This window comes from Punica granatum, chromosome 8 (assembly GCF_007655135.1).
Source record: "Punica granatum isolate Tunisia-2019 chromosome 8, ASM765513v2, whole genome shotgun sequence".
NCBI classification, from domain to species: Eukaryota; Viridiplantae; Streptophyta; class Magnoliopsida; order Myrtales; family Lythraceae; genus Punica; species Punica granatum.
The window spans coordinates 23,684,721-23,698,145 of NC_045134.1; the positions used below are offsets into that span (position 1 = coordinate 23,684,721).

Sequence of the window (13,425 nt, forward strand, 5' to 3'; positions counted from 1 at the left end):
AAGGATCACCAGACGTGGTCCAAGCTTTTTAATGTGCGGCTCCCGCTGGGCACAGTTTCTCTGTTTGTTGTCTTGTTAGGCTCTTCTGATAGTTCTTCATAGGAAATTAAGCAATTTCATTGATGGCCTAATGGAACAGAGCATTACTGTGCGTCTGAAGTTGCTACCTATGGGGAGAATTCTGATAGCTTCCATTGAAACACAATCGAAAATCCATAACCATGTGAGATTTAGCTGCAAAATACAGCAAACGGCCTTCAATTGGGGACTGTCAACTGAAAAATTTACTGGCTGTAGTTTCGGGTATAATTTCTCTGTGTAATGTGATTTGATCAATCCAGTAAACTTCCAAAGAACAGTATTCAGTATCAAAGAAGCAAGCACTAGTAACTTATCTGAAAGGAAAGTGATCTAACCATTCCTTATTCATGGTAGGTTCTACATCGTCATTAATTACAGTTTATATTGGGAACTCGAAATGCTCACGAAGTACAAAACTGTATAGCAACATAAAGGGAAAAAAAGGGGTTATATGCAATGTCTCATTTGGGTCCTGCATTGATCGAAAATTGATCTTCAGAACGCCCATCTCGGAGATGAATTCACAGCACTCTGCCTCGGCCTAATCTGCTGGTGCGTCCGCTGATGATGCTCCGAGTTATTTCTCTTCTTCATGATTGAAGACACAGTCGGGCTGAAGTAGTCATTACTCCTCTGAGAATTCGCCCCTTGAGAGTGGACCTTCCTTCCATGGACAAAGCTCCTCTGCTTCTCAAGCAAAGCCCTCCGAGCAGCAGTGGTCGAGCTCCCTGGCGGGGCCCATCTGCTGTGGCCAACACAGCTCTGGCTCCTCCCGACTTGTTGGAACCGCCCTTCTCTCGGGCTTGTGTAGTTCCTGCTCTCTGCAGTTTCTGCGGAGTACATGGTTTCCTCTTCACTGCTGAAGCCAGCATTCATCTCAGTAGCTTCTAAAGGCGATGAGCAAGACTGGACCTCGCTTTGGGCCACTTGAACAGAACCTGAGGAAGAAATCTCTGAAACTGCACGGTGATTGATTGGTTCTGCTTCGTCGGTCTTGTCGTCTTCCTTTATTTGTGAGCTTGGTTGAGGAGATGGCAGCTCTTTGACGGAATTCTCATCGGAATGAGGGATCAGCAGTTTGGGCGGTCGAAGTGGCACTGCAGGTTTAGTAAATCTCGGTGGGAAATTAATATCTAAAAGCTGAACTGGGTTACTTTCTTTTCGACGCATAGGCACCGAGGTGACTTTCGGAGATTCATATATTTCAGGAGTTGGAATTCCCAGCAAGCGGGTCCCAGGAGGGTCAGTACTATTTTTGGTCTCCCCGATGCCTGTATTTGGAGGAATAGTACAGCTTGATCCCGCATGGTCCTGACCTTTCTGGGCTAAGTTTGAAGAACACGGGGTCCCTCCATCATCATCATCATCAGCTTCTGTCGATTTAAAAACCCGACGGAGAGTAAAAGAAGCAGAGGAATGCTCCGCCCTTGGGCCCGCTGACATCAGTCGGATGATGGGCAATTTAGGCTTGTTGTTCGGCTCATCTAGGCTTCCCTCCCAGTGCTGGTTCAACCAATCACATATTATTGGGATTGGGATCCCAAACTGAGCCCCAACATCCCTCTTTGACGAAGATGAAGTAGAAGATGAAGAAGTAGAAGAGGACTTTGTGTTGGGAGATGTTGCCAGCTTCATCGGGTCGCAGATCATGAAAGCGAGGTTACCTTGAGAGTCGAACCCTGCAGAGCCCAGGCCCCAAGGGACCCCACCAGTGGACAGTTTGATGAGATTATCAGTGGCAATTACGACCTTCCCTTCTCCAATGGTTAATTCCTTCTTGTCGGTGTAGCCCAATAAGTAGACGATGCTGCCCAAGTCGAGATTGGGTTTCTGGCACGTTTTCAAGTAGTGAAGAGGGTGTTGACTCTGGGAGTTTGAGTCTCCATCTGAGTTATAATCTAAGCCAACTATAGTTAGATCGAGAACGGAACTGGTAATAAAGAACCTGCAAACCACAAGAAAAATGATATGAAACTGACTTGCTAACCAGAAATGCTGCAAAAAATCCAATGCATCTTGACAACACAAACATCAAAACGTCTTAATGAATTCAACCAGAGATCCATGCCGCTGTCAATTTAGTCACAGCTGAAAAGTTCATGATGTGCAGTCACGGAGGACATGAAAACTTAAATCAGCATAACATTCAAGTGTCCAAGTGAATTCTACACAAATTAGAACAAAAGAAAAGAAGTCTGTCATGCTTGATAGATATCGTATATTGTTCCATCCCACTATTTTATCACAATACCAATCTCATCAACACATTTATCCCGAGAAATCCCCGGAAACCTGTTATATAACATGGAGTATTACGGAAGAAGCCAAAAGATTCACCACCGAACCTTCTTCATATTCATCTCTCTCAATGGCCAAAGCTCTGACTAACATTTAAAGTATCCGAATCAGTCTACCCTATATCACAAGATGGATGCTTAAGCACCCCCGAACAGTACAAACGCTAAGCAATTGAACCGAGAAACCTATCTTTTAACTGCTAATGCCTTACTACAGATCCTCTCAAAGTTCTTCTGCTCTAATAGAGCTCAACACTATTGCGTTTTTACAAGGAAAACCGGAGACACACAATCAACTGTTGTGCACAACATACAACCAGTGTTGACATTGTTGTCGACAACAACTTTACTTCGAACAGTTTGATGGAAGGCACCAAATTGGCACCACAGTACAACTGTAGGGATACCTTCAACAAATCTCACTGCTTTATGTCAAATCACATCGCTGTAAGAAATCAAATCAAGTCCAGACAGACCAAATTGAGGAAGTGTTTTACGCTCAATACACAACAAATGGAAGAAGCCCACAAAGTCAAAATCACTGAACTGATAACGCACTATGACTTCATCAAGTTAATCTCTTCAACATAGTAAGACCAGACAAAATGGGAATTGAATGTATTTTAACTGTTTCCTATGATTATGATTTGTCCAGTACAGAAAGTAAGTGATTATTATCTTTTACCTAGATGCAATCTGACACTTACCACTTTCTTCCCTGATCAATGATTGTCAATCACTAGGATCCAACATTGTCAAAAATTGACCAAAACAGCTGAAAAGATTGGGATTTTTTCCCACTATCATTTTCCAAGAAAATGGAAAATAGAGCTAAAAAACAGAAATTTGAAAATGAATGGAAAAAAAGAAAAGAAAAAAGAAAAAAGAAAAAGAGAACTTCGAAAGAAGAAGAGGAGGACCTGTGAGGAAACAGAGTTGCGGAGGCTACATTCTGGAGCTGGATCTCTGCTGACTCGGCGGCGACGATGGAAGGGAGGTTGACGTGGGTGGTCAGCAGGAGGTTCCGGTGGATCAGGAACCCGGTGCCGGCGCCGGAGATTAAGGCCATGCCCGGAGAGTTAGTGGTAAAAATCGTAGCTTTCATCCTCTCAGACTTGCTCACTCCTTTACAGAAGCAGAGCGACTCGCTCAACACGCCCATTTCCCCTTCTTCGTCTTCTTCGTCTTCTGCTTCCCAGGTTCTTCTTAGGGCTTTGCGCTAACGCATTGGATCTACTAGCTGGGCTCTGAGCAGATGGGCAATGCCCAAAAGCCTCTCTCTCTCTCTCTCCAGAGAAACAGAGAATGGAGACACGGAGAAGAGAGGAAGAGAGAGAGAGAAGAGAGAGAGAGAGAGATGTTCGTAAAGGAGTGGACAGTTCTGAAGTGAGCTGGAAAAGTTAGAAATGTTTTCTCTGAAATTACAGAGAGGAAAAGGGGGAGAGGGAGAGGGAGAGGGAGAGGTGTTCTTCAGTTTTGGCCTTCCGTGGAAACTGTTTCTTGTTTTTGCGGAAAACAGCATTTTCTGTGAAAACAGATGAAATAGCTGAGGTTTCTTGCGCAGCAGAAATCTTTCTTAGAGAAAAATATATCCCATAATACACTATTTTACTTTTGTATTAATTTTATCGTAACTTTTTAAAATTACACTATGTAACGCATCGTTTAGGATATAGTGTCAATTATAGCACAACCTTTTTATTTTTGTGTCAATTTTATCACAATCTTTTAAAATTACAGTATACAGCATATCGTTTAGAGTATAGTGTTAATTATGACATGACGTCGGTGGAAGACTGATGTGACGCACCCATGAATGAATATTGGACTTAGACTCTTGCTGCATGCAAAATAACCCATAATCCGACATGACCAGTGTTTTTTTACCCACTCGACTCCCTTCCTATCAATACCCGAATCCCATTATCGCCTCTTCTTACATCTATCGCCTCACTGCAATCCCAATTTCTCTTCAATTCAACGCTTTGCCCTTTCTTCTCCTCTTCATCCTAGTCTTTCTCTCATACTTTCCCTCTTTTGTTTCCATAGATGAAAACGAATTAAGATATGCATTTCATTTCATAGGAATGAGCTTTCTTTGTCCTTATCAATTTTTCATCAATTGTTCACTATATGATATGTAATAAGTTTAATATATGATTTTTTTTTCATTCTATTGATGGTGTAATTATTTTCAAAAAGAGTAGTTTCGTATGTAAAGAGGCGGGAATGAGATTCGGGTATTGACGGTGAAGAAGTCGGGTGAGCAAAAGGGTACTAGGCTAGTCGGAATATGGATTATTCTGGATGTGATAAGAGTTTGGATCCACTATTCATTCATATGTGCCACACATCTGCTTTTTGTTTAATTTTCACGAAAAAATTAACGTCATGCTATATTGACACTACATCCTAAATGTTGTGCTATATAATGTAATTTTAAAAAGTTGTGGTAAAATTGACATAAAAATAAAAGATTATGCTATGGTATATATTTTTTCCTTTTTAAAAATCTATTGAACATTTGCTTGTTTTGTTTCTTCTTAGGCTTGGGGCGAGGTTTCTAGTTTCTTTTGTCTTTTCTTAAATTGGCTCAATTTCCTTTTGCTCGAACTGAAAATAAGTTGCTTTTTGACAGAAAACTGAAAGTGGTTTTCTGAATTTGTTTTCGAACAGTTTCTTGAGCCATTAAAATGAAATTTGGCACTTATTCTTCCTTTCTTATCCTAACTAAATATATATAGTATTCACATTAATATTAAAAAATTCAATGGATCCCGACTAATTTAATTTGAGCTAGTAGACCCATTAAATAGTAAAACGTTCCCATCCACACATTTTTCTTCATCCATCACACTCAAACCCGAAATATATGTATTATATACGCTCACATAGGATCAAATACTGTCTCTGTCTATTTTGTTTTCTGAGATCAGTTTTCCTCTATTTCATGATTTTTCGTTTCAACCTTATATTTTCAATAAAACTCATGTTTTTGTCTCGTTACCATCGGTCCTCATTTGTTAGCGTGCATCATCACCAGAATTCGAATTCATGTCCGAAACTTTTGATCCCTATATCAGTCCCTTCAAAGAATTTCATTACTATGCAGAAAAGTATTGTTTTATTTATTTCTCTATTTATTCTTTTTATGTAATTTGTTCCTTGGAGATTCAGAAATAGCAGTCAATTTATCAGGAATGAAATCCATGGACAGGTAGAGGAACAATTATTGTATTTTGCTCAAAAGGGTCACAATGAATGAATGAATCTGTAGAGTGGAGAGAAGAGAACATGTGAATTAATAATTGCATTAAATTGTTTTTCACAGAAAAATGTTTTTTTAGCCGTTAAAAATCCAATGCCTTGAGAAACCATTTTCATGAAATAAAAAAAGATATAAATATGCACATACATACATATACATATAAAGCATATATGAATTGGCTGGTCTGCACTGTTGGAAAAACATCATCACAGGCAAGGATGTCCCTCTCAATTTATAATGCAACTCCATTCATTGATTTTCAACGGCCCCACGTTTCACATGATCTATATTATTTATTTAAGATTTGGAAGGAAAAAAGAAAAGAAATACAATTAATTGTCCAGTGAAGGAAATATAATTTTTTTGTAGCGAAGAAAATATAATTAATTCTCTATTGAAGAAACCATTACTGAATCTCTCCTTGCAGCATAAAAAACATAGCAGTTGCTATTTGATTGCCTTCTTATGAACATATTTTTCTTTAAGAGATTCTACGAAGCGTATAATCTTTCTATCACGGCTTGAGCAAGTTAGGCTTTATACCATACATTCCTCTCATGAAACCTCAAACCGATTACTCCATTTCGTCTTCCGCACAAGAAAAGAGAGTGTCAATGTATTTGCTTCCAATGAAGCAGAGATTCAGAATATCAGCTACATTTTTTTAGAAGCAGACCAACAAAAGAATCTTACAAAAAATTCCATCTCCACAATTCTACCACAAGGTCTCACCAGGTAAGCATATCATCTAATATTCGTCAGTTCCGGGGCTCCCATTTGCCGTAAAATTGAGTGTAAATGTAATCTAAAAGGTTCCCTCTATTCCAGAAATTGTTCCTAGTCAGAGCCAACATCGACCCCTCTTTGCTTCAAGAACTCATTGGCTTCAGAAATGTCCTGCAAGAGTAGGAAGTAGCTTGGATGTGAAAAACGCAACATCCGCACGCTTATTAAACCTTAACATAGTTGCAGATCGATCATCAATGATCATGCAAAGGATGGTGCAGGCTAAGGAAAGAAATTGCAGAAACAGTATTAATTTGTTTAAAATTTCCAACACTTACATTGACAAGGTTTCTAACTTTCATGCTACCATATGTGCTGACCGATATCTGAAGTTCTTAATGCAGTCGCCACTTGTAATAATAGCGGAAGATGGATATATATGGTTTCAACTACTTACAAGACATCGTGTAAAATAGTCTAATGATGACTTTGCAAATTTCCTCTTCTTGCACATAAATAAATAATTAAGATTGCCAAATTTTGCAAACTCGTCCAAGTAAAGAATAGACCTAACCCTCAATGGACCAATCGTAAACTTGCCTTCATCCTCAATTAGAGAGAGCAAGTGAAGCATGAGCTTCCTGACATAATGCAAACATGTAAGATAACCCCCAAAAGACCCAAAGCCAGGTCACAACTAACTGCTTCAATGCCACTCAGTACTTGTATCAGAATGATCATCTACACGAAAACGATAAGGCTACCCAGTCCACCCATGGAGCGTTAAACATTCACGTATTCAAAGCATTTAGGCATGATAAGAATTCCAAACTACCTGCAGCGTAACGAAAGTATCATATAGTTGTCAAAATCAGGTTTCATTTGACACCACAACAATTATCATGCCAAACCCCAATGAACAGGCAACACAAGCTAATTGCCCTTAACAGCCATGTGATCCAGGTCCATAGCAATCATGAAAAGAACCAACAAAAATAACTCCATACTGTCAAACATGTACCAATTTGTGTCTCCACAGCTTAAGGAAAGGTGGTCCTCTGATAGCATTGATCAAACCAACCCGCCCAACAATAGTTACCAACAACATTTATGGCAACAATTTATTGTTATCGGAAAGACCAAACTTATTTCCTAAAAAATATTCCTCGTGAGTGAAGCGTGGATATATTTCATGCTCCTGGTGCACTAATAAGATCTAGTTAAAGAGAACATGCGGAAGAATAAGTACCTGCTGCAGCAGTGCTGCTTCTTGAGGACAAGTAGGGAAACGCATCAGACCGATGCCAACCATCAGCAAACCATAGCACCCTAGTGAAACAATGAAATATATAGGCAGCTGCAAAGAAATGACACTTGGTATCATCAACATCGTATGACATATAAGGTCTCAACAACAGAAGAAATGCAAGAGTTCTCACCAACCAAGTGTGACTTCGTGGAACTAAAGACATCTGCAGGAGACCAATCCACAAGGCGGAGATTGCCACCAGTAAGGTAATAATCTTGAAAATATGCTTCATCAGATTCCAATTGGTCCGATCACTTCTAAATTCTAAAACAGAATTATAGTATCACGACAGAACCAAAAGATCGTCGAATCTTCAAGACCTGCAAGAGATTAATCGAATTAGTCGGGTGTTCATACTTAAGATAGAAAATAAAAGATTATCCGTGTTGCAGCTAATGTGTCTCCACTGGATCATTACAGGACCATATCAAAGGTCATAATCTATAAGAAATCAGGAAAAATTCATTCGAAACATGTAATTTGAAGAAGATCAAAGATGCATATTTGGATGGACTTCCCAAAACAAAATCTCAGAAAAAGGAGGCTGCCCCAAATTTCATTAATCTAAGCTAACGGACTCTTCCAAGCACAATGCCAAAGAGGGGATATAAGAAAGTTGAATCCTTCATAGCCAAACATCGACTTTGATTCTCAAACGTAACATGACATGGAGAAAATTTGCAGCAGCAAGCTAACCATGGAGGATGTGTGGTAGATTGAAACAAGCAGGAAACTTCAGATCAAACTTGAAGATTTTCGCTCTCCTGAATGAAATGTTGGAATCACCGGAGGAATTGAAATGGAAGAAAGCCAAAAGAAACGCAGAGAGAGTTCAAGCGAGAGAGCTCACCGGTCGGCAAAGGCGGTCCTAGTGGCGACGACGGAGGATGGTCGGAGCTCCGGTGGACGTTCGGGTGTTTGTCGTCGGGCAACCGGAGAAAGGTCGCAACTTAGTCCGTCTGGGCCGGCCCTTTTCCTATTTTTGACAAGTAAATAACTTTTTTTCATCTTTATTTTTTGGAAATTAGATATAATGTAATTAATATGCAAATTTCAATTTTGGGTCCCATATTTCAGATCCTTAGAGTTGGCCTCCCAAATTTTACATACGTTTCAATGTGATCCTAATCTCCAGCTTTGCCAAAGTAGTCGACCGGAATAGAACATGGAAAAAGGAGAAAGAAATACAACGAAGGTCTTATTGACACAATCCCATAACTCTATTTCGAGAAAAAAGTTTATATATGCTGCGACAAAGTATGAAGTAGGAGACGGTAAAAGCACCTTATTTTGGTTTATGAATTCCTACTCAGTCGGTCCTTTGATAAACCGATTGGGTAGAAGAGTCATCAACATTACCTTTGTAAGCAAAAGCATCTGAGGTGTTTTATAGGGGTAACAAAATCTATGCATTCGACACATTGGTGGGAGATGCGCAACTCCAAGGAAATGCCGATGCTGTTTTCTGGCTGGTTGAAGGAAAGGACAGTAGAGTTCACTGGGAGGGAGATGGAAGGAGTTTACCATTGCAAATGCACATGTCTAATGCTGTAATGTGGAATGACACATGCTTCTCTAGATTTATCCAAAGGCATAATTGTTTTCATCAAAGTGAACAGTGAAAGCCAGGACAGTATCTTCTTTTCTTGCTCCTTCGCTATGAGAATCGAGGAGAAGGAATCGAGAGCTGCTGAAATACCGAAAAGTGCACTGGAGATTGTACTTAGTATGCGAGAAGCTATAGATGAGAAGATTCATTCACATGTGCAGCCATTAAAGGGAAGGATTATGGCATCAGTTGAAGTTTCCTTTCACGCTATAGTATTCGACTGTGAGTGGATCTGATGCAGCCTTGGGTGATTGGTGCCTCATGCCGAGGCCTCTTTCAGAAGTCGGTGGGCTCTTCGTAAGCAGTTTTACCTGTTGGCTTCTTATAATAAGATCATCATTTGATCTGAAATGATGTTCTCAAGCTCATTCTCGTTCATCCATGCTTCTGGAGTTGATGCCGTTTTAGATGTCGGCTCTCTTTTGTGCGGTGGAGTTACTGATAAGCACAAAAGTAAGATGCCCGATTAACTAAGTCCGGGTAAAGACTAGAATCAGTTTCTACTGCACTGGGGGAGACGTCATTACTCTACGCCCACTATAACTACCCCTCACCAAGCACGCAAGCATATTAAGAAAAAGACTTCCTGCCTTATATAACCGCCTCCGTCCTGTTGGAGTTATTCACTTGATCACGCTAGACTACCCGCGACGGCCCCCTTTTGAGGACCGTTCCTCACCAGTAACAATATTGTGGGTGCCTCATCGCTTCTTGCTGTCGACTCGATCGCTCAGATGAGCAAACTTGTACAGGATAAATCGGTTCAACCAAGCTACAGGGAGTGAAATGCGAGAACTCTAAAACTATAGTAACTCAATTGAGATGGAGCAAAGTTTAGGGGCTTCGCCTAATAACCTGGGAAAATACCGAAAATGCCCCTCCCTTCCCTCTCGTCTTTCACACCCCTCTTTTTTCCCTCTGTGATTCTGATTCTGATTGAAGCGGAGAAAGGAATCCTCAAGCTGTTCGATTTCGATCAGATCAGCCATGGCGGCGTCGAGCGGCAGCGACGTGGAGGCGGGGTTCGCTAAGCTGCAAGGTGAGGACTTTGAGTACTATATGCAGACCTACTCCATCGTCCTCGGCCGCAACTCCAAGAAGTCCACCGTCGACGTCGACCTCTCCAGCCTCGGCGGCGGCATGAACATCTCCCGCCACCACGCCCGCATCTTCTACGACTTCTCCCGCCGGCGCTTCGCCCTCGAGGTCCTCGGCAAGAACGGCTGCCTCGTCGAGGGCGTCCTCCACCTCCCCGGTACCCCACCCGTCAAGCTCGATTCCCAGGATCTCCTCCAGATCGGCGACAAGGAGTTCTATTTCCTCCTCCCCGTAAGGAGCATTCTCGGCGGTACCCTCGGGCCAAGGCACCACGTGGCACCCCCTCCCGCGCCGGTGCCAGTGGTGCCGCCGCCGTACGGGTACCAGCTTGTGGGAACCAGCGGCAGCTCAGGGGGGAAGAAAGGGAGGGGGAGGGAGTATTACATGGAGGAGTATGAGGAGGATGACGATGGTATTGGTGGTGGAGGTGGTGGAACCGGCGGCGGCGCTGTGAAGAAACTGAGGAGGGAAGGGTTTGATGGCTATGGTTACGGTGGTGGAAAGCCGGGATTAGCGGGTTCATCGGGTAAGCCCTAATCCTTCCCTTGCTGCTGGTGTTTTGCTGCTCAGTAGGGTTTTCTGCTGATCAAGACAGGAGCTTTGTCTTCTTCCTCTGCTGTTTGAGGAGTCTTTTGATTGCTTCAATGGTTTATGATTTGTGTGATGGGCTGTCGGATTAGCAGGGCATGTGTATCGGCCTGTACGATGAAGATCGATGTGCTGTGCCGAAAGGGTTACCTCTGCAAGATTGATTTCTCGGTGAAGATGGGCAGTTATAATTCACATTAATGAATCATTCAACTATCATCTTCCCCATATGTTTTTATGATACATTCTCCTGTTTTCCATTTTCAAAAGCCTGTTTTGTCATGCTTGAACCTTGTTTCGTTTGGCTTAAGGTTATGGAGACCGAATACCCTGTTTGTTGTCTCTCTTAATTATTTGTTGCCAGCGGTTTAGTTATTTGCTTCTTCGAAATTTCGGATGTTAATGTCGTTGAACGTAACATGAACAACTTCTTCCAAATTTAATGAACTACATCTTCCAAATTTGATGAACTACTTCTTCCAAATTAATGAACTCATGGTTCTATAGGCGATTTACATTTAAGCGGATGTGATCTTGCTCCTGGATGCTTAATTTCGTGTAGAGAAAAAGGGAGATGGACGATCGAGAGTCGACAGGGAAGCCGACAATCAGCAGCTTTTGCAGTTGGAGGAGAAGGATGTGGTCTCATCTGTGGCAACAGTGCTCTCCGACGTCTGTGGCCCTGGGGAATGGATGCCCATGGATAAACTTCATGCTGAGGTTAGATGTCAACCTTCTGCAATTATCTGCTTCCTTATATGCTCTTGTTTTCCCTGCTTTATAAAATCCGCTTCGCTCAATTAATTCCAGATATTTCTAATGAATTTTTGTCATTTCCGGTTTGGGCCAGTTCCTGTTGATAAAAATGCAACGTGCCTCATATGATCCGTAAAAACCTTTTGCTGCTTGTATAGTTGTATAGTGATGTATCCTGTTCGCGTTTATGGCATCTATAGTGCGATCTCTGTGTTGTTTTTTGATGGAATGGGGTTCCTCTCTCACTTGTAATATGTCTATGCTGTCATTTGTGATTCCTTATGATCTACCCGTTGTTGAAAAAAAAAAATTTAGATATTGCTTTTCTATGTTCTTTGCTGTGTTTATGTTTATGTATCTCACTGTTGCTGAATGAAGGTGTATTGAATTAGTACCTTTAGTTTTGTTACTCGGGGACAGCAGGGAAAGAGTGCTCCACGCAGTTATGTCGCATTAAATTTTTAACACGAGTAACTGTTGTCTGGCCTTTGTAATCTTTCTCATATGATGTTTCCTTGGGATTTTCTTATATTTACTGTATTTTGATCAAGCTGGTGGAGAACTACAGTAATGTCTGGCACCACAGTCGGGTGAGGAGATACCTGACCTCCGAGGAATGGCCGGGCCCCGAATCCCAGGGCAAACCCTGGTATGGTCTGCTCATGCTGCTGAGGAAGTACCCTGAGCATTTTGTCATCAACACCCGGTCTAAGGGTCGGGTCACTCAGGAGTTTGTATCTCTCGTTTCTCTCCTCTCCTGAAATGTTCCAAACAAGTCTTGTCCGTGTTAGGTAAGTTCAAATATGTTGCCTGTTTTCATTCAATCTGGCCGGAATCTGGTGCTATTAGCCCATAGATTGTAAACTAGCCGTGAGAACGTTCTCTGTTGTATTTCAGAGAGATTTTGTGAACCTGTCTGTAAATGTTAAACCGGTTAGTAACATCTATTCATGTGAACAGCATTCTAGTCATACTCGATATTTGAAATTTTCGAGCTTCCAAATTTCTTTCATCCTTTGCATCAATATAATTCCTCCAGCAGGGAAGGTGCAATTCCAAACTATTGTGCATAAAAGGATACGATCTTTAAATTTTAACCCTGTGTTCAGGTTTAAGGGAAACATTTGATATTATATCCAACTGGGCTTCTTAGCCATTGATCCAACAGTGCACAAGGTGCGGATTGCATCTGATGACTCGAGGCTTAAAGGTTGATAAGGTGTGAATCACGTCTGATGGCTCAAGTCTAGAAGCCGTTGTTACATTAGCTCTCAGTTCCGAGACTGCCTGCGGAAGAGAATCCTTGATAATGTTGAAGCTATTACTAATTTGCTCTGCGTCTTGATAATATCGAAGCCGCGTAAAAGTTAGAACTGCTTATTACTCAATCAATATTCTGTTCATTTTTGTTTTTCTATTTTACTTTTAATAATGAGGATCTTTTTTTCGCTGATATTATGGACGGGAGTCCTGATAATATATTGCAGGAACGAAATTTCTGTATCTAATCAATACATAATTATAAAACCAAAAAATAGTGACCTCCCTACCGTCTGATTAATTTTTCTGTAGCTTCCGACACGTATAAAACAAATTAAGAAAAATTTTGATGATTAAAGAAATTACAAAATTAAGGGGAGAAGAGAAGAAAATATGTGGTAGCCCATCAGGCCGTTCCCAGCCAACCGATCAT

At 41.3% G+C, this 13,425-nt stretch overlaps 3 protein-coding genes and 1 non-coding gene across 6 annotated transcripts; 2 read left to right on the top strand and 2 right to left on the bottom strand.

Annotated features, from left to right (window-relative positions):
- Positions 1–391: 391 nt before the first annotated feature.
- LOC116187869 lies at positions 392–3,858 on the bottom strand. Its single transcript, XM_031516866.1, has 2 exons — positions 3,299–3,858; positions 392–2,026 (listed from the first exon to the last, which is right to left on the bottom strand). Exons 1-2 carry the CDS (start codon positions 3,538–3,540, stop codon positions 577–579), a joined length of 1,692 nt encoding a protein of 563 aa, XP_031372726.1. The 5' UTR covers positions 3,541–3,858; the 3' UTR covers positions 392–576.
- A 2,343-nt stretch (positions 3,859–6,201) lies between these two features.
- On the bottom strand, positions 6,202–8,663 carry LOC116188188 (dolichol-phosphate mannose synthase subunit 3). Of its 2 annotated transcripts, XM_031517382.1 has the most exons (5): positions 8,532–8,657; positions 8,378–8,445; positions 7,812–8,001; positions 7,622–7,729; positions 6,202–6,543 (listed from the first exon to the last, which is right to left on the bottom strand). In XM_031517382.1, the coding sequence occupies exons 3-5, from the start codon at positions 7,911–7,913 to the stop codon at positions 6,484–6,486; spliced, it is 270 nt and encodes an 89-aa protein (XP_031373242.1). In that variant the 5' UTR covers positions 7,914–8,001; positions 8,378–8,445; positions 8,532–8,657; the 3' UTR covers positions 6,202–6,483. The 2 variants fall into 2 exon arrangements, with proteins under 2 accessions (XP_031373242.1, XP_031373241.1); XM_031517381.1 differs by lacking the exon at positions 8,378–8,445 and having other exon boundaries at positions 8,532–8,663.
- Positions 8,664–10,198: 1,535 nt separating this feature from the next.
- LOC116188186 (FHA domain-containing protein FHA2) lies at positions 10,199–12,738 on the top strand. 2 transcript variants are annotated; one of them, XM_031517380.1, is made up of 3 exons: positions 10,199–10,914; positions 11,484–11,696; positions 12,284–12,738. In XM_031517380.1, exons 1-2 carry the CDS (start codon positions 10,278–10,280, stop codon positions 11,681–11,683), a joined length of 837 nt encoding a protein of 278 aa, XP_031373240.1. In that variant the 5' UTR covers positions 10,199–10,277; the 3' UTR covers positions 11,684–11,696; positions 12,284–12,738. The 2 variants fall into 2 exon arrangements, with proteins under 2 accessions (XP_031373240.1, XP_031373239.1); XM_031517379.1 differs by having other exon boundaries at positions 10,208–10,914; positions 11,539–11,696; positions 12,284–12,730.
- LOC116189694 lies at positions 11,065–11,209 on the top strand. Its single transcript, XR_004152464.1, has one exon. It is a non-coding gene; the product is annotated as a small nucleolar RNA snoR135 (small nucleolar RNA).
- Positions 12,739–13,425: the final 687 nt, after the last annotated feature.